General features: G+C 45.5%; 1 protein-coding gene across 1 annotated transcript in view; it reads right to left on the bottom strand.

Annotated features, from left to right (window-relative positions):
* Positions 1 to 19,325, bottom strand: part of ppfibp2b (PPFIA binding protein 2b) — a 40,851-nt gene extending 21,526 nt beyond the window's left edge. The window contains 4 exon segments of the mRNA XM_084018136.1: positions 952 to 1,038; positions 4,872 to 5,080; positions 6,212 to 6,313; positions 19,266 to 19,325. Of these exon segments, the coding sequence (XP_083874262.1) occupies positions 952 to 1,038; positions 4,872 to 5,080; positions 6,212 to 6,293 (378 nt within the window). The 5' untranslated portion in view covers positions 6,294 to 6,313; positions 19,266 to 19,325.
* Between the last annotated feature and the right edge of the window lie 684 nt (positions 19,326 to 20,009).

Consider the following 20,009-nt stretch of genomic DNA (forward strand, 5'->3'; position numbering starts at 1 on the left):
CAGGTGGGTCACCTTGTGTGTCAACCAATCACAGCTGTTCCAACATGGACTTCAGGACAACTTTGGAAGCAGACACATTTAAAAACACCGTCAGTCACATGACTTTACACAGAGTGCAACGTAAAGACCTGAAACATTAAGATCTCATCTCATCTTTGACTGCTTATCTGGTGTCGGGTCGTGGCGGTAGCAGCTTCAACAGGGGACCCCAAACTTCCTTTCCCGGGGCCACATCAACCAACTCTGACTGGGGGATCCCGAGGCGTTCCCAGGCCAGTGTGGAGATATAATCTCTCCACCTATTCTTTTAAACTGTGGGGACGTTCCCGGGAAAAATGCTCAATTAAACTTTTTCCTTCTACTATTATTCTCACAACTCCTTAAACCTTTGAGCAGACAGCAACCTTTAAGAGCAATAAGAGGAGAGCACGTGGTCCTGTAGTCACAAGAACAGCAGTTTGATCCCCGACTCAAAGCCTCCGGGGCTACATGAACCCCCACCGGTGTGAAATGCAGACCCTGAGAGTGTTTGGGAGATGAGGAAGCAGGAATGTGAACGGTTGTGGATGTGAGAGCCTGCTCGGTGATAGTTACTGTGAACACACGCTCAGATGCTTTAAAGGTGTCCAGACATGTTTGTTATGGAGCATCCATAAAGATGTTTTCCACAGTGGCATCAAACACACCTCTGGTTCAAATTAACACACCTGTCGTAGCTTCTCTGGGTCCCTGTGAAATCCTTCTCCTCAACTCCAAGTCTCTTAATGGTCAGGCACCATCATTAACCCTATACTGACTGTCCTACTAGTCCTGCTCTCAGAATAAAGGGTTACTTGTCGTTCCTAGGCTGTGGTCAAATAGTCAAAAAATGAGGTCCTAACTCCTTTTCCTTGATCTCGGGGAAAAACTGAAATGACACCTATCGGTTATAAACAGGAAAAGCACACTGACCTGCAGCACCAGAGTCTCCTTGTCTCCTTCTAAGCGGAGCAATCGTTCCTGGTAGGTTTCATTGTTGGCTGGAGTACACAGGTTCACCTGGACGAAGACACAGAGACACAATGAGGACCTGGTTCTGGACCTGCACCACTGTAAGTAAGTACGTAAGTAAAATGTATTTGTAAAGCACATGTATAACAGTTCACACTGACCAAAGTGCTGTACATAGTGCATTAAGAAGATCAACAAGTAAAAATAACAATACTGAATAAAAATACATACAACACAAACATCCACATACTAACAGACAAAGGTGTGCAGAGGTAAGATAATTAAGGGGTTGGTAGCAAGGGTGTAAAGATGGGTTTTGAGCCTTGACTTAAAGGCAGAAATGGAGGGGGCATCACGTATGTGTGGTGGCAAGCGTGGAACCGCAACTGAAAAGGCCCGGTCACCTTTATGTTTCAGTCTGGAGTGGGGGATGTGGAGAAGACCCTTATTAAAGGATCTTAAGGACCTAGTGGCTGGGTGAGGGTGTAGGAGGTCTGAGATGTAAGATGGAGCCTGGCCGTTGAGGGCGCGTTGAACACCATTAATGCAATCTTAAAATAGGTCCTTTCGTGTACTGGCAGCCAGTAAAGGGATGCAAGGACAGGTGTGACATGATCCCACTTTTTTGACCAAGTCAACAGTCTTGTTGCTGCATTCTGGAGCATTTGGAGGCGTGATATGAGGGACTGTGAAGGACTGAAAGGACTGTTTTTGCTTGATGTCAAGGTCATATTGTTCACATATTTAGTCGTTTATACTGAAAATTATATTTATTTTCAGTTTTATATAAAAATCCGATGTTTCTTCCTGGAAAACAAAATATGACGCCTGCTTTCATTAGCCAGCACCATCCATCCATCCATCCATCCATCCATCCATCCATCCACCCATCCATCCATCCATCCATCCTACGTAACTTAGGTGTTGTAAGTCATCTTCCTTCCTAAATACGGCGTCACAAGCTCTGGATGCTGCAGAGTCACATGGAGGCCTTTGATTGCTGTGTTATTAATGACCTTTCTACAGTGTGAGTTCACAAGCTGGGCCGTCCAGCGAGACCTGACCATGACCCGTGACCCCTAAACCTAATCGTGCAGGAGGAGTCAGGAAGTGTTTAAATGTAATCTCACATATCCCATCAGGCTGCAGAGGAGCTGGAGGCGCCACAGGAAACAGTCTGTTACTATCTGTCTGTCATCGCCTGCTGGACCGCCTAACAACTACATATCTGTGTCAAGAACAAAGTAACAAGTCACAGTAATGACTAGATTATATATATCATAATAGACTTGATACAGTAATGACTAGATTATATATATCATAATAGACTTGATACAGTAATGACTAGATTATATATATCATAATAGACTTGGCATAGTAATGACTAGATTATATATATCATAATAGACTTGATACAGTAATGACTAGATTATGTATATCATAATAGACTTGGCATAGTAATGACTAGATTATATATATCATAATAGACTTGATACAGTAATGACTAGATTATATATATCATAATAGACTTGGCATAGTAATGACTAGATTATATATATCATAATAGACTTGATACAGTAATGACTAGATTATATATATCATAATAGACTTGGCATAGTAATGACTAGATTATATATATCCCAGAATGCCCAGAATGCAGCAGGACATGAGAATGAAAATGATGAGTCATGAAGAGCAGCATCAGGTTGATGTGAGAACTTTAAAAGAACTAAAGGTTTTAAACATTACCCTGTCTGTCTGTCTGTCTGTCTGTCTGTCTGTCTGTCTGTCTGTCTGTCTGTCTGTCTGTCTGTCTGTCTGTCTGTGTGAGCTGCTTGGTGCCTGGATGGTGGTCTCGAGGTCGAGTGACCTTTAGAAAGATCTGTCAAGGTCGTGGAGGTCATGGTGTCATGCTAACAAACAGCCCAATATCTCAAGATGTCTGACAACATGACACAGAGATGACAAGACGCTGATTCATATCTACAAAATCCTGCCAAAACCCCCAAATTCCCAAAACCTCCACACTCCCAAAACCTCCACACTCCCAAAACCTCCACAATCCCAAAACCTCCACACTCCCAAAACCTCCACACTCCCAAAACCTCCACACTCCCAAAACCTCCACAATCCCAAAACCTCCACAATCCCAAAACCTTCACAATCTTAAAACCTTCACAATCCCAAAACCTTTACAATCGCAAAACCTCCACAATCCCAAAACCTCCACAATCCCAAAACCTCCACAATCCTAAATGCGCCACACTCCCAAGACCTCCAGTTCTCTGATTGAATCAGTGTCTGCTTTGTTAATAACAGTCAGCTGATGGATAACGCTGCTAATGTGATAGCACGCACACGCGCACACACATGCACACTCGCACACATGCACACACACACACACACGCACACACATGCACACACACACACATGCACACACACACACTAAGTTGAGACGCAGCCCAGAGAAAAAATTTTAAACAACAGAAGAAGAAGAAGAAGAAGAAGAAGAAGAAGAAGAAGAGATAAAGAGTGAGAGATAATAAAGGGAACCTTTCTCAGCCAGGAGAAATGTCTGTAGAAGTCAATGGGCGTCTCCATGTTTGCAGCCCATAGCTGCCCAGTCGGAGTCCAACTATCACACACACACACAGTGACGGTCCACAGCTGGAGGAGGAGGAGCCCCTCACCCCCTCTGGGACCGCCCCCTTTTCTCCCCTCATATGTTTCTCTCTACTTTCTCCACTTTGTTCCCTCACATCTCTCCTTCCTCCAGACTCCTCCTCTCTTCCTCACTTCCTCTCCCTGCTGAGGACGGGGGAGGAGGGAGGTGGGAGGTGGAACGGGGGAGGAGGGAGGGACTGTTTAGCAGTTTGTCATCAGCAGGCTGGAATGTGAACACAAACCCAAACATGGAAGATGTGTGTCTCTCTCTCTGACAGCTTTACATTCCTCTATATGTAAAACAAACCTTCCCTTGAACAACATCAGCCTTTTGTCTGATTTACATATTAACAAAACTAAAGACGTGGATTAGCTAGAAACCGAGAAGTGATGGATCAGACCAGCTGCTGACCAGGAGTGTAAAGTAAACCACCTCCTACCCTGGGACCCCGCGTTCCTCAGACCACATGTCTGAGTATGCGAGGTCCCCTTCCCCCTTCAGCCTGAACCGTCACTAACAGAGTGGAACACATCTGTCCTCTCTGGAGACGACCTCGGTTCACAGGGAAGCTGCATCCTCTCTGCTGGCCACCAGAGGGTGACTCCTCTCTGATTGTATAGAAGTCTATGAGAAAATGACCCTACTTCTCTCTTGATTTATTTTCTCAGTAAACATTATAAACATGAGTTAATGGTCTCAAGATCTTATATGGTCACTTCCTTCACTGGTTGCAAGAATACCCTGCTTTCTGGTCTGTTTGACTCTAAATGAACATCATGCTGGATTGGAGAAGACTTGAAACTACAGATTGTACAGTAGGGTCATTTTAGACTATACCATCAGAGAGGAGACGCCCCCCCTGGTGGCCAGTAGAGAGAATGCAGCTTTAAGGACCTTCAGGTTGACTTTTGGCTTGAACACATTTTCTTCCGTTCAACATAAACACAAACCTACAGTCATGTTGACGACATCACTAATGTGACCGATACTGGGCCTGAATGCGGACTCAGATCAGGTGAGTCAGGTCTATACACACATACCTAAACAAAGAAGAGACTGTGGGATCGTCAAGCAACAGCTAGAGGAAACTAAACGCAGTGAATTGTGGGAAAGAGGAAACACTTCCTCATTCCTGAACAGCTGAGTCTAAAAAAGATTAGACAGATCTTCATCTTCAGCTTCAGAAAGTAATGAAAGCAGAGCAGAGAGGACTCACAGCTCCAGTGTGCAGCCAGTCTAGGAGGACCTGAGCGGTCTCCGGGGGTAGCTGGGCTCTGAGGCCGTCTCTCTGGTCCTGGTTGGGCTGCAGCTCCAAGGCCAGTTTCAGGTCCTCCGCTAACTGGACCACATGCAGAGGACCAGCACTGACGGGAGAAGCCAGATCATACATGCTGCTGGAAAACTCCACTGCTGCTGCCTTCGAACCTGGACCGAGGGAGGAAGAGGAGACGAAGAGGAGACAAAGAGGAGAGGAAGAGCAGGGAGAGAGGAGAGGAAGAGGAGCAGAAGAGGAGGGGAAGAGGAGTGGAAGAGGAGGGGGGCAGTCAGGTCATTAACACCATGAAACTGGGACGGAACTGTAATCCAGGACTCATCTGGTCCAGCTGAAGAAGGATGTTAGAACTGAAAATGAAGCGTTCGTCTAGTTAGTATCTCTCCTTTAATCCGCCCCGTCGTTTGTCAAGACTTACTGAGACGCAAAGGGGAGACAGGATGTTCCTCCTCTGAGACGCCAACGGAGGTTGTCACAGAGGTCGTCACAGATTACGATGGAGCCTAAAGACGGGATTGTTTGACTAGTGTGATGCTCCGTTCTGTACTTAAGAACGGTACATTTCCTCGGCGACGGCACGCTTGGAAAAGGTGGATTTGAGTACCGTGCGATTCATGCACGAGCACATACACGGGTACGCAATGTGGACATGACGTAGGCTTTAATTGATAGGCCGTCTCACTCATTATCTCTCAGTGTTCAACTCGGATCTCCCCCCGATATCGAGCTGATTTATGACCGAAAATACTGTTGATGACTGTGAGACACAGATGCACCCTGGGCCGGGCTTGGGATTCAGCGGTGTGAGCGGTGCCGGAGCAGAACCAGACCAGGACGTAGTGCAGTTAGACAGAGGACAAGAGACGCAGTGAGACAGTTGCAGTGAGACAGAGGACCAGAGACGCTGTGAGCCAGTTGCAGTGAGACAGAGGACCAGAGACGCTGTGAGACAGTTGCAGTGAGACAGCTGTAGTGCAACAGCTTCCTGTTCTCTCAGAGACCACAGGCAGGAATACATTAAAGCCATTAGTGAAACATGAATGAATCATTAAGAAGCAGATATGAAGCTCGTGTTACCGATATGCTGCTGATATGATAGAAGAGTTATAATAATCTCCCATTGTGGTTCTGCAGACCGAGTCCCTCTGACCCTGTGTGGCCCAGTGTGACTGTAATGGGACTGGATGTTAGACATGTGGGGTCATGTGACTTCACCCTCACGCATCACTGAATAAGCTACATCCAGTATTGATCATCTCTCACAACAATGTAGTAGCTCTTACCTGCGATGATGTCGTCCATCTGCTCCAGTGCCGCCTCCAGCATGTGACTGGCCTCCGTTTCCATGGTGATGGCGGGCAGCATCAGGTCTCGGGTTTTCTGATCTGTAGAAAAAGAAAAAAACATTGGGTGAATTTGATTCAAATGTTCCAGTTAATGATTCTAGTTCTAGATGTCGAGTTAATGGTCACATTTACTGCAGGATACAGAAATACATCTCCCAGAATGCACCACTCTCGTCTCTGAGCAAGAAGGCCAGTTAACGTCTGGCACGTTTCCTGCAGCTTTAGGATGGGAAGAAGACGAAGTGGTAACCGGTTCAAGATGGAGGTAATGGCTGAGAAAACGCAGCATCCAGTCAGACCGTTACCGTTGACAACTTGTCTAATGTGGTTGTTTAACAGGAAGTTACTTGTTAATGGCGGCTGGTAAATCACTGTGATGTCACAGTAAGTCTCTTACAGTGTAACAACGCCTTTCACAACTCATCATGACGACTGACCACACGCTGACGGACTCACAGTGACACGCTGTCACAACGCTCCCATCTCAGTCAAAGCATGACTGCTCCCATGATGCATCAGTGTGCACATGTGTGTATTTGAAAATGTCAGTTCTCTTTAGGTCTTCTTCAAGTCGAATACATGTAAATGTGTCTGTATCTGTCGAGTTGAGATGACGACACAATGACCGACTGACACCGTTCAACATCACCGTGACAACAAGTCCTTTGTCTGTGTGTGTGTGTAAGAGAGAGAGAGACAGAGTGAGACAGAGTGAGAGAGAGAGAGAGAGAGAGAGAGAGAGAGAGAGAGAGAGAGACTATGTAAATGTGGCAGCGATGGGACAATCAGTATAAAAAACACACAAAGAGTTGATGTCTGTTTCTCTGTCCTGGTGTCTGTCTCTCTGTCCTGATGTATATCTCTCTCTCCTGGTGTCCGTCCCGGTGTCCGTCTCTCTGTCCTGATGTATATCTCTCTCTGTCTTGGGGTCCGTCTCTCTGTCCCAATGTATATCTCTCTGTCCTGGTGTCCGTCTCTCCGTCCCAATGTATATCTCTCTGTCCTGGTGTCCGTCTCTCTGTCTTGGTGTCCGTCTCTCTGTCCCAATGTATATCTCTCTGTCCTGGTGTCCGTCTCTCCGTCCCAATGTATATCTCTCTGTCTTGGTGTCCGTCTCTCTGACCCAATGTATATCTCTCTGTCTTGGTGTCCGTCTCTCTGACCCAATGTATATCTCTCTGTCCTGGTGTCCGTCTCTCTGTCTTGGTGTCCGTCTCTCTGTCCCAATGTATATCTCTCTGTCCTGGTGTCCGTCTCTCTGTCTTGGTGTCCGTCTCTCTGTCCCAATGTATATCTCTCTGTCCTGGTGTCCGTCTCTCTGTCTTGGTGTCCGTCTCTCTGTCCCAATGTATATCTCTATGTCCTGGTGTCCGTCTCTCGGTCCGAATGTATATCTCTCTGTCTTGGTGTCCGTCTCTCTGTCCTGGTGTCCGTCTCTCTGTCTTGGTGTCCGTCTCTCTGTCCCAATGTATATTTCTCTGTCCTGGTGTCCGTCTCTCTGTCTTGGTGTCCGTCTCTCTGTCTTGGTGTCCATCTCTCTGTCCTGGTGTCCGTCTCTCCGTCTTGGTGTCCGTCTCTCTGTCCTGGTGTCCGTCTCTCTGTCCTGATGTATATCTCTCTGTCCTGGTGTCCGTCTCTCCGTCTTGGTGTCCGTCTCTCTGTCCTGGTGTCCGTCTCTCTGTCCTGATGTATATCTCTCTGTCCTGGTGTCCGTCTCTCTGTCTTGGTGTCCGTCTCTCTGTCCTGGTGTATATCTCTCTCTGTCCTGGTGTCCGTCTCTCTGTCCTGATGTATATCTCTCTGTCCTGGTGTCCGTCTCTCCGTCTTGGTGTCCGTCTCTCTGTCCTGATGTATATCTCTCTGTCCTGGTGTCCGTCTCTCTGTCTTGGTGTCCGTCTCTCTGTCCTGGTGTATATCTCTCTGTTCTGGTGTCCGTCTCTCTGTCCTGATGTATATTTCTCTCTCCTGGTGTCTCTCTGCCTGTCCTAGTGTCTGTCTCTCTGTCCTAGTGGCTGTCTCTCTGTCGTGGTGTCTGTCTCTCTGTCGTGGTGTCTGTCTCTCTGCTCTGGTGTCTGTCTCTCTGTCCTGGTGTCCGTCTCTCTGTCCTGATGTATATCTCTCTGTCCTGGTGTCCGTCTCTCTGTCTTGGTGTCCGTCTCTCTGTCCTGGTGTATATCTCTCTCTGTCCTGGTGTCCGTCTCTCTGTCCTGATGTATATCTCTCTGTCCTGGTGTCCGTCTCTCCGTCTTGGTGTCCGTCTCTCTGTCCTGATGTATATCTCTCTGTCCTGGTGTCCGTCTCTCTGTCTTGGTGTCCGTCTCTCTGTCCTGGTGTATATCTCTCTGTTCTGGTGTCCGTCTCTCTGTCCTGATGTATATTTCTCTCTCCTGGTGTCTCTCTGCCTGTCCTAGTGTCTGTCTCTCTGTCCTAGTGGCTGTCTCTCTGTCGTGGTGTCTGTCTCTCTGTCGTGGTGTCTGTCTCTCTGCTCTGGTGTCTGTCTCTCTGTCCTGGTGTCTGTCTCTCTGTTGTGGTGTCTCTCTCTGTCCTTGTGTCTATAATGCCACAGTAAATCATCTCTGTATATCTGAATAATCCTCATGCAGCAGTAGTTAGGGCATCCTAGAGATATTTAGTATTGGTTTAGAGTTCAGACTTGGTGTCAGCCTGAACGGCAGGTCGGTCTCCTGAGGTTACATCATCCTGCTCTGTGATTCTTAGTGTGGATGTAGAAACCGACGGTCTGGTAAAACCAGTCAGACCACCATGTGACCTGCTCCTTGCAGCTTCACGTTGACAGACGTTAACAACTGAAACACTGTTAGTCTGATCCTGGACCTGCACAGTTGCAGAAACCAGCCGGATCATTAGTTTGAACGACAACGTGTAGGCTTCTCTAACGTGTATGAAGCTGCACCGTCACTCAACACACAACAATATAATAATGACTATGATTCAATGACATATTAATCAATGATCATATTACATTTTTCTCAGTCGCTTTGGAACATTTCTCGAATCATCCTTGACATTTGCAAAACAGTGCATTTCTTGTACAAACCATTCGTACAAATAGCAAAACATCATAGGTTACCTGCAAAAGCCACAACAGCCAGAATCCTTAGTTAATTACATTTACATTTAGGTCATTTACATTTAGGTCATTTAGCAGACGCTTTTGTCCAAAGCGACTTACAATAAGTACATTTGTCAAAAGAAGGAAACAAAGAAACCACGACGTATCATTGCCGATGCAGTAAGAGCTAAAAATAGAACAAGTGCTAGGTCCTCATCTGAGTAAAGTAGTACTTCAAGAGTAACAGTGCTACGATCCGAGTTTTTTTTTTTTTTTTTTTTTTTTTTTTGCGGGGGGGGGGGGGGGGGGGGTCGAGGGAGGGTGTTAGTGGGTCATGCTATGTAGAGTCGAGGTGAAGTCTGAACAGGTGAGTCTTGAGCCTTTTTCGGAAGATGGCAAATGACTCTGCTGTCCTGACATTGGTCGGGAGTTCGTTCCACCACTGAGGCACCAGAACAGAGAAGAGTCTGGACTTTGCTGAGCGACATTTGTTTGATTTCAGCGATGGTGGTACCAGCCGGCCAGCTGAAGTAGAGGAGCGGAGTGCTCGCTTCGGGGCATGAGGTTTGACCAGTGTTTGAAGGTAGGCAGGTGCCGTTCCATTGATGGCCCTGAAGGCCAGTGTCATCGTCTTGAATTGGATGCGTGCTGCAACAGGGAGCCAGTGGAGGTCACGGAGGAGGGGGGTCACGTGGGAGAATTTGGGTAGATTGAAGATAAGGCGTGCTGCAGCGTTCTGGATACGCTGCAATGGTTTAATCGCATAGGCCGGGAGTCCGGCCAGGAGAGAGTTGCAGTAGTCAAGGCGGGAGATGACCAGTGCTTGGACCAAGAGCTGCGTTGCATCCTTTGTGAGGAAGGTCCGAATCCTGCGGATATTGTAGAGGGCAAATCTGCAGGATCGGGCCACAGCAGTGATGTTGGGGGTGCAGGATAGTTGGTCATCGAGGATTACACCCAGGTTCCTCGCAGTTGAGGAAGGAAATACTGTGATGCCCTCAACAGTGACCGACAGGTCCATGTGAGGGCAGTCTTTCCCTGGGATGAAGAGGAGTTCGGTTTTATTCAGGTTAAGCTTGAGGTGATGTGCAGTTGTCCAGACAGAGATGTCAGCCAGACAGTCCGAGATGCGAGTTGCAATGTGAGCGTCAGAGGACGGGGGAAAAGAGAGGAACAGCTGGGTGTCATCAGCGTAGCAATGGTAGGAGAATCCATGCGATGTGATAACAGAACCTAGTGATCTGGTGTATAGTGAGAACAGAAGCGGTCCTAATACTGAGCCTTGAGGGACACCCGTGTCCAGAGAGCAGGGTTTGGACATAGAGCCATTCCATGTGACCTGAAAGGTGCGGTTTGTCAGGTATGATGTAAACCAGGTGAGAGCAGAGTCGGTTATGCCAAGTTCAGCCAGAGTGGAGAGGAGAATTTGGTGGTTGACTGTGTCGAATGCAGCAGATAGGTCAAGGAGAATGAGAACGGAGGAGTTGGATGATGTTTTGGCGTCTCGCAGGGACTCGGTCACAGTGAGGAGGGCCGTCTCAGTGGAGTGGGCAGTCCTGAATCCTGATTGGTTAGGGTCTAGGAGGTTCTTCCGCAAGAGATAGGATGACAGTTGGTTGTAGGCAGCACGTTCCAAGGTTTTAGAGAGGAATGAAAGAAGAGATACAGGTCTGTAGCTTTGGATGTCAGTAGCGTCAAGGGTGGGTTTTTTCAGGAGAGGCTTCACGATAGCGGTCTTAAAATCCGCTGGAATGACACCTGAGGTGAGGGAGGAGTTGATCAGGGTGGTGAGGAATGGCAAGATGTCGTGTGAGATGTCCTGGAGAAGAGAGGAGGGAATCGGGTCAAGGGAGCAGGTGGTGGCACGGTTAGATGTAACAAGTGCGTGAACGTCTTCAGAGGTGAGGGGGCTAAAGCTGGTAAGACCATCCGAGTTGAGAGTTGGGGGAGATGTCTTCTGGGAGGGAATAGGCGTGAATGATGAGCTGATGTCATTTACTTTCTTGGTAAAGTAAGTTGCAAAGTCATCGGCAGTAAGGAAGGAAGGGGGCGGAGGGGTAGGAGGGGTGAGGAGGGAAGAGAACATGGAGAAGAGTTTCCTGGGGTTGGAGGCAGAAGAGTTGATCTTTGCCAGGTAGAAGGCAGATTTAGCTGCCGAAACAGTTGAGGTGAAGTCAGAGAGGAGGAGGTGGTAGTGAGCAAGGTCCTCGTGCTGTCCCGATTTCTTCCATTTTCTCTCTGACGCTCGCAACAATGATCTGTTGGTTCGCAGAGGTTCAGACAGCCAGGGAGGGGGGGGAGATGATCGCGCCGGTCGTGCGATTGGGGGACAGAGAGTGTCCAAAGAAGAGGCGAGTGAGGACATCAGGATAGAGGAGGCTTCCTCAGTAGGCATTAAGGAGAACTGTTCCGAGGATGGGAGCGAGGAGATAACAGTTGAGGAGAGAGCGGAGGGAGTGAGGGATTTCAGGTTGCGGCGGCTGGTGACCATTCGAGGCGTAGAGGGGAGGGATGTGGTGGGCTTCATGGGGAGGGAGAAAGTCACAAAGTGGTGGTCGGACACGGTGAGCGGGGTAACAGAGATTGCCGAGATGCCACAGGATCTTGTGAAGACAAGGTCAAGTTGGTTCCCGGCCCGGTGAGTTGGTGGAGAGGGGGAGAGCGTAAGGTCAAATGCGGAAAAGAAGTCGATGAATTCAGATGAGTGTAGCTTTCCCGAGTGGATGTTGAAGTCACCAAGGACGACGAGCGGTGTGCCATCATCAGGGGAGCAGCTCAGGAGGGCATCCATCTCATCCAAAAAGTCACCAAGAGGACCGGGTGGGCGATAGATCACTATGATGTTGAGTTTGAAAGGAATGGTGACAGCGACGGCGTGAAATTCAAGCGTAGATTGGGGTAGGTGGTCGAGAGGAAGGACCTGGTAGGACCATGTGGGTGAGATGAGGAGCCCAGTTCCTCCTCCTCGCCCTGTTCGTCTTGGGGAGTGTGAAAACGAGTAGGCAGTTGAAAGGGCAGCTGGAGTGGCAGTGTTTTCTGGGGTGATCCAGGTCTCTGTGAGGGCCAGGAAGTGGAGAGACTGCAGGGAGGCATAGGCTGAGATGGTGTCCGCCTTCTTGACTGCAGACTGGCAGTTCCACAGCCCCCCTAGTACTTCAAGTTCCTTACCGGTGGAGATTGGTGGGTAGCAGAGATTGGATGGGTTACAGCCTCGAATGAAGGGACTTCGGTAAAATCTTCTCCAGTGCGATGTCCTGACTGGGATAAGACACATGGCTGCGAGGGGGGGGGGGGGGGGGGGGGGGGGTTGAGATGTTATACCTACCTCAATGGGCTTCCTCGATGGACTCCCACAGATAGACTCCCTGTGTCTTTGTTCAGCTGTCTTGACTCCCACAGATAGACTCCCTGTGTCTTTGTTCAGCTGTCTTGACTCCCACAGATAGACTCCCTGTGTCTTTGTTCAGCTGTCTTGACTCCCACAGATAGACTCCCTGTGTCTTTGTTCAGCTGTCTTGACTCCCACAGATAGACTCCCTGTGTCTTTGTTCAGCTGTCTTCGTTCTGATGGCCCGACGCTGCAGCTGACGCTGTAGTGACAGCCTTTTAAGTGCTCAATTTACCGCAAGTACTGACTGGGGCTCCTCCTTCCCTCTAATCAAGTCTATTCACTACAGGTGAGCTGGCTCAAACAAGCTGATTGCTCACTTACCATAGACAGCTTCACAAGAAGTTCAACAACAAGCTATCAATACTAGACTAAATGTTACCACTAGCTTTACACACACAATGCCTAAACCCAAATCTACAATTAGTTTCTGACTTACCAACAAGAGACAAAGCAGCTTCCTTCCTTTCTCCAGACCAAATGAGGTCTGGAGAATATCAATATCTCTCAAAAGTAAATATCCGTGTCAATGTCATTGTGTATGGGTAAGAAAAGTCATGTTGTCAATATAACAGTGTACTCTGGAGGGGTGTTTTGATGTAAACTATAGCTAAAGTTCTGATGACAATTATTGTACATTGTAAGTTACACCTTAGTGTATGTGGGAGATTGATTGCAAGAGACTGGACAAGATTCACATTTATTCTTTTACTGTTTGTACTGGAATTTGTTGACAGACCATGTCATTGCGATAAAGAAAGGAAAAGACAGTACAATACATAGCACAATAATACAATGAACAATGAATCATGGTATGTAGAGTCGAGGTGAAGTCTGAACAGGTGAGTCTTGAGTCTTTTTCGGAAGATGGCAAGTGACTCTGCTGTCCTGACATTGGTCGGGAGTTCGTTCCACCACTGAGGCGCCAGAACAGAGAAGAGTCTGGACTTTGCTGAGCGACATTTGTTTGATTTCAGCGATGGTGGTACCAGCCGACCAGCTGAAGTAGAGGAGTGAAGTGCTCGCGTCGGGCATGTGGTTTGACCAGTGTTGGAAGGTAGATGGGTGCCGTTCCATTGATGGCCTTGAAGGCCAGTGCCATCGTCTTGAATTGGAGTGCTGCAGTGTTCTGGATACGCTGCAATGGTTTAGTCACTGAGGCCGAGATTCCAGCCAGGAGAGAGTTGCAGTAGTCAAGGCGGGAGATGACCAGTGCTTGGACCAGGAGTTGCGTTGCATCGTTTGTGAGGAAGGTCCGAATCCTGCGGATATTGTAGAGGGCAAATCTGCAGAATCGGGCCACAGCAGTGATGTTGGGGGTGCAGGATAGTCATCGAGGATTACACCCAGGTTCCTCGCAGTTGACGACGGCAATACTGTGAATCCTCGACAATGACCGACAGGTCCATGCGAGGACAGTCTTTCCCCGGGATGAAGAGGAGTTTGGTTTTATTCAGGTTAAGCTATATATATATATATATATACAGTATATATCTATATAAAGATATAGATATAAACAGCGGAGAATTGTACATAATCATTTGCAAGAATGTACCAAAGCGTTTTTTTTTATGTGCACGTGACGTAATGATGTGAAGACTGAAAAAGTAGTTTTGAGAATTTCAATTCTGATCTGTGAAATGTACCAAAGCGACTGAGAAAAACTGTAATCGGTGATCAATGACATAATAATCAATCACATAATAATCAATAATGAATGATATTTTAAGCAATGATCAGTTACATAATAATCAATGGTCAATGACATAATAATCAATAATCAACGTTATAACACAGAGACAACCTTCACATAGAAGCTCAGAGAGTTGATCTATCATTACAAGTGTTGCCATTTTCTATTTTTGATATAAAATCGACATCCTGTTGAGGTGAAGACCGCCAAGATCTCTGGGAGGAAAACATTGGTTTCTAACTTCCTGACGGGATCAGAAGGTTATTAAACACTTCATATATGTAATGTTAGTGAAACCAAGTGCAGACTCGACATGTTCAGAGTTAATCAGTCAGAGTCCAAGTCAAAGATCTACAGGAAGCTGTCACTGTTTCACTAACCACGACATCACCAAAACCTGAACAGGGACCAGTTCAGGAAATGCCAGAATGCATGAGAACACACACACACACACACACACACACACACACACACACACACACACACACACACACACACACACACACACACACACACACACACACAGGGGTGTGCCAGTTTACTGTTCCTCTTCATTTGGTTGAGCCTGTTTGGATTAGTGTCACAGACCTGAACCCCCCCAGGCCCCTGTCACACTGGGTCTATACAACTGTGTGAGTGTGTGTGTGTGTGTGTGTGTGTGTGTGTGTGTGTGTGTGTGTGTGTGTGTGTGTGTGTGTGGAGCTGAGCCAACAAGAAACACCAGATTCTTCACTAATTAACATCAATGCAGCAGGACCATTGACATTTAAGAAGAGGACGTTCCTGTTCCATCCTTAGAGCTGTGTCCCTCTCTCTCTGTCTGTCCCTCTGTCTCTCTCTGTCTGTCCCCCTCTCTCTGTCTGTCCCTCTCTCTCTCTGTCTGTCCCTCTGTCTCTCTCTGTCTGTCCCTCTTTCTCTCTCTCTCTCTCTCTCTCTCTCTCTCTCTCTCTTTTGCTCTGTCTGTCTTTCTCTCTCTCTGTCTTTCTCTGTCTGTCCCTCTCAGTCTATCTGTATCCCTCTCTCTCTGTCTCTCTCCCTCTGTGTCCCCCTCTCTCGCTCTGTCCCTCTCTCTCTCTTTGTTTGCCTTTCTCCTTCTGTGTCCCTCTCTCTCTCTCTTTGTCTCTCTCTCTCTCTTTGTTTCCCTCTCTCTCTCCTTGTGTACCTCTCTCGCTCTCCCTTAGCTGTGTCTTGGAAGAAAAGCAACTGGTTTTAGTGGAACAACTACAACGTTTGCTTTATTTGCATCACCTTTTTATGAAATTCCACCAACTGAAAGATTCACTCAGCGTTTGTTGTGAACACATTTAACCGTCCAACCAAGCAGGAAGTAGTCCTCCTGCCCTTCAGGCTGCACAAGTAACTGAATATTATGGAAGGCTATGTTCAAATGAGCGGGAACATGTTTATGTTTAGCTCAGGTTGTTGGTAATTTTGAACATGTAGCTGCAGTTGTGCCCACTCGGTGTTGTCAGGGTTCTAAGGGGTTTTCAGAGTTTTACGGGTTCTCAGAGTTCTACGGGTTCTCAGAGTTCTCTGAGTTCTAAGGGTTCACAGTTATCAGGGTTCTCAGAGTTGTAAGGGTTCTCATGGTTCTGAGTCTTCAGGGTTCTCAGAGGTCTCGGGGTTCTCAGAGGTCTCGGGGTTCTCAGCGGTCTCGGGGCTTGTCATGTTTTGTTGTTTTTTTTCCTGTGATATTTATCTGGTAACCATGGAACACTAAATGCACATAGCTTAATGATTCACAGGAGGAAAATAAATATACATATACTTCAAGTGTATTTCATATATATTTAAATTTTTAATGGTATACTGCAAATATACAAACAAATAAACGTAATAAATTGAAGTATTATTAAGCATACTATTACTACAACAGGAACATATTGACGATATATAGCTAATATTTTATATTTTGGATCTACTGGTAACACAAACAAAGCAGACTTAATAATACATGTGTGTATGATGAAAGCGACGCATGTCGACATGATGAAACAGTGAAGAGCTGCAGGAGAATAAAGTTACAGAGTCAAGAGCTGCTAAAGCAGAGAGACGGGTCACATGACAGGTCACATGACGGGATCGTGTTGCCATCGCAGAAATGGACGCTTCAGCGGCTCTCAGGTAGAGATGCACCATCTCACAATAATACTACATTTAAAATACTACATGTACAATATTACTACATGTGCAATACTACTACTACTACCACTACATGTACACTACTACTACATGTACAATACTACTACATGTACACTACTACTACTACATGTGCAACATGTACAATACAACTACATGTACAATACATGTAAAATACTATATGTACAACACTACTACACCAGAGCAGACGAGTTCAGAGAGTCAGAATGGAACAATTTTAAGTATACTTAGTTCACTGAAGTACACGGCTGTGTGTCCTAATAATATACATGCTGATTCATGAAATTAAAGTTTGATTTGTTTGTGTTAAGAGTATATTAAAATGTATCTTGCTATTATATCAGCAATATGCCATTCATATATTCTTGTTTTAGTAATGATATGCTGTATTATACTTCTGGCTTATTCCAATATATTTTGAAATATGCCATCCATCCATCTTCTACCGCTTATCCTGTATTTAGGGTCACGGGGGGGCTGGAGCCGATCCCAGCTGTCATTGGGCTAAGGCAGGGTACACCCTGGACAGGACGTATTTTGAAATATGCTTCAATAATACTAATTGTGAGCACATATTTTAAAAATAGAACCAACAATATATTAAACAACATTGACATAACTACACTACTAGTAATTACACGTAACTTTCATTTCATAGTATATTTTGCTATAATATATTTATAGAAAGTGTACTATTGTAGAACTACTTGTGAAAGTGTGTTAAAAGTGTGATTATGAATGAAATACTTGTATACAAATATGATGGAAGTGGGTTATGTACATACATATATAAATAAATGTTAATGTAAATATATGTGTGTGTGTGTGTGTGTGTGTATGTATGATAAATGTAGTTCAGCTCCTGTTGTTTCTAAGAGCTGATACCAACCAGAGCTGCTTTAATCAATTAAATCAATTTTCCGTCGTCGCCGACGCCTTTCAACTCGCTTTCAACGGAGACAAGCGGCAGGAAGAGGCTCGTTCAGCTCGCTGCCTGTGATGTTGGTGCACGTACGTGTGCATGTGCACGTGCACATCTGTGTGTTTCCATGAACACTGTCTATCACAGATGCTTCAGCAGAGGGGAGTCACACATCAGCTTGGCTGTTCTGCCTTTACCACCCCCCCTCCTTATTCCTGTCTGTGATGGTTTCTGACTGTCTGTGATGGTCTGTGATGGTCTGTGTTGGTCTGTGATGGTCTCTGTTGGTCTGTGATGGTCTGAGTTGGTCTGTGACAGCCTGTGTTGGTCTGTGATGGTTTCTGATGGTCTGTGATGATCTGCGGTTCCACAGCTTGTGTTGCTGCAGCTAAACATCATGCGAGCTGACAGAACCAGACCGCCGAGCCAAGTAAGCCATCACATGGAAAATAAAAATGCGTTTCAAGTATCTTGAATATGGAAAGTTCACGATATCCTGCCAGAATAATTATGATTCACTATACTCTGATAATCATCAAAACCTACTTTACATTTAGTTTATATTATAGTGTAAATTTTATTGCACCACAGAGAAGATTTTAAACGCAGATCGCAATAAAAAAATGTGAGAATAAGTTGATCGTGGTGAGTTTCCGTTCAGCGTCTATCTCAATCAGACCTGAATTATTGAGCCTGATTTAAAATATAGGATACAAAAATACATTTATCTGTCAGGTGTCCTTTATTTATCAAGGGAGACCTGAGGGCTATTGCACAAAAGCAGAATTAAGATATCCAGGATAAATGACTAAGCTGCGTTCAACATATCCAAGTGAGAGAAGCCTGGCTTAATCGGTTGCACAAGGGCCAAACCAGGATGAACAGCAGCGACTAATTCAAGCTAGGTGCAACTTATCCTGGAGAGCTTCCTCAACTAGACCCCGAGATTATCACTGATTCATTGATGCAATCCCAAATTCACCATGACGACGACGACGCCTGCATACTTTTCACAAATTGAGCACGAGCTTTTGATGGAGGCGTATGAGGAAGTAGTGGTTTAATGAACCGTTATAATGAACCTTAATGAAAATTGTTACTTTATACATTAATGTTACTTATATCCAGCTTTCTATCATTAATTTTACAGTAATGTTACTTCTCTCCACATTTCTATCATTACTCTTTACATTAACGTTACTTCTATCCAGCTTTCTATCGTTACTTTTTACAGTAACATGACTTCTATCCACCTTTCTACCATTACTCTTTACATTAACGTTACTTCTATCCAGCTTTCTATTGTTACTTTTTACAGTAATGTGACTTCTATCCACCTTTCTACCATTACTCTTTACATTAACGTTAAATATATCCAGCTTTCTATCATTACTTTTGACATTGACGTTACTTCACCTTTATATCATTACTCTTTACATTAACGTTACTTCTATGCACCTTTCTACATTACTCTTTACTTCTATGCACCTTTCTACATTACTCTTTACATTAACGTTACATATATCCAGCTCTCTATCGTTACTTTTTACAGTAACGTTACTTCTATCAAGCTTTCAGTCGTTACTCTTTACATTAATTTTACTTACCATGCGACACGTTGTTTTAACGAACAAAATCCCCGAACAAAATGTCTTTGTTGGAGACACTTGAAGATCAAGCGAGGACGCGCGCGAGCACAAACACACACACATAAACACGCGCGCGCGCGCACACACACGCGCACGGTGCACTGACCTGTCCAGACCCGGATCCTTGTGGTCCCTCGTCGTTGCCTTCCGTCCGCTGTTATGAATCGGAGCTTCCTCAACTATCACCTGCCCATGTGATAGTCACGATGCCTTCAGGAGACGCTCGTAAAGATGGCTGTCTGACCCTGCTGGACCTTTTTACTAAATAATGAGCCGGGATGCGATGCGACGAGTAAATACGTGAATGGAATAGGAGCCACGTAAACACATTAATAGTTGTATCTGCTGCTTAAATGCAAATACACGCTTATGTAACGTAATACTATCGTAATGTCTATCAGAATGTTAGTTAATAAACAAATAATACCACACACAGCGATGAATGAGATACTGGCACTGCTGATAATGTCATTATATCGGTAGTAAAAACAGAAATAAAAATGTAATAACAATAATAATAATAACTTTACTATACATTTTTGTTTAAACAGAGTTTACAAAGGTATTTAAAAACTAAAAGCGACAGAAAAGTAAAAGCGACAGACCGAATACACCTCCCAGATTTACTCACAACATGAACTGTATAAAAATATATACCGATTCTATTTATCCAACTGTCCCTGAGGGCAGCAAATAGCAGTGGTAAGTAATGAGAATCATTTACAAGATCATCTGAATTTAGAGACAATAAAAATGTTCTTCTGGCTACTTAATAATATTGTCAGGAAATAGATTCGAAGTGGTTCTTCAAATTACGATTATTATAAACTCTATTGAATGCATCAGACCC

Source organism: Eutrigla gurnardus (genome assembly GCF_963514095.1).
Source record: "Eutrigla gurnardus genome assembly, chromosome: 9".
Taxonomy (NCBI): Eukaryota; Metazoa; Chordata; class Actinopteri; order Perciformes; family Triglidae; genus Eutrigla; species Eutrigla gurnardus.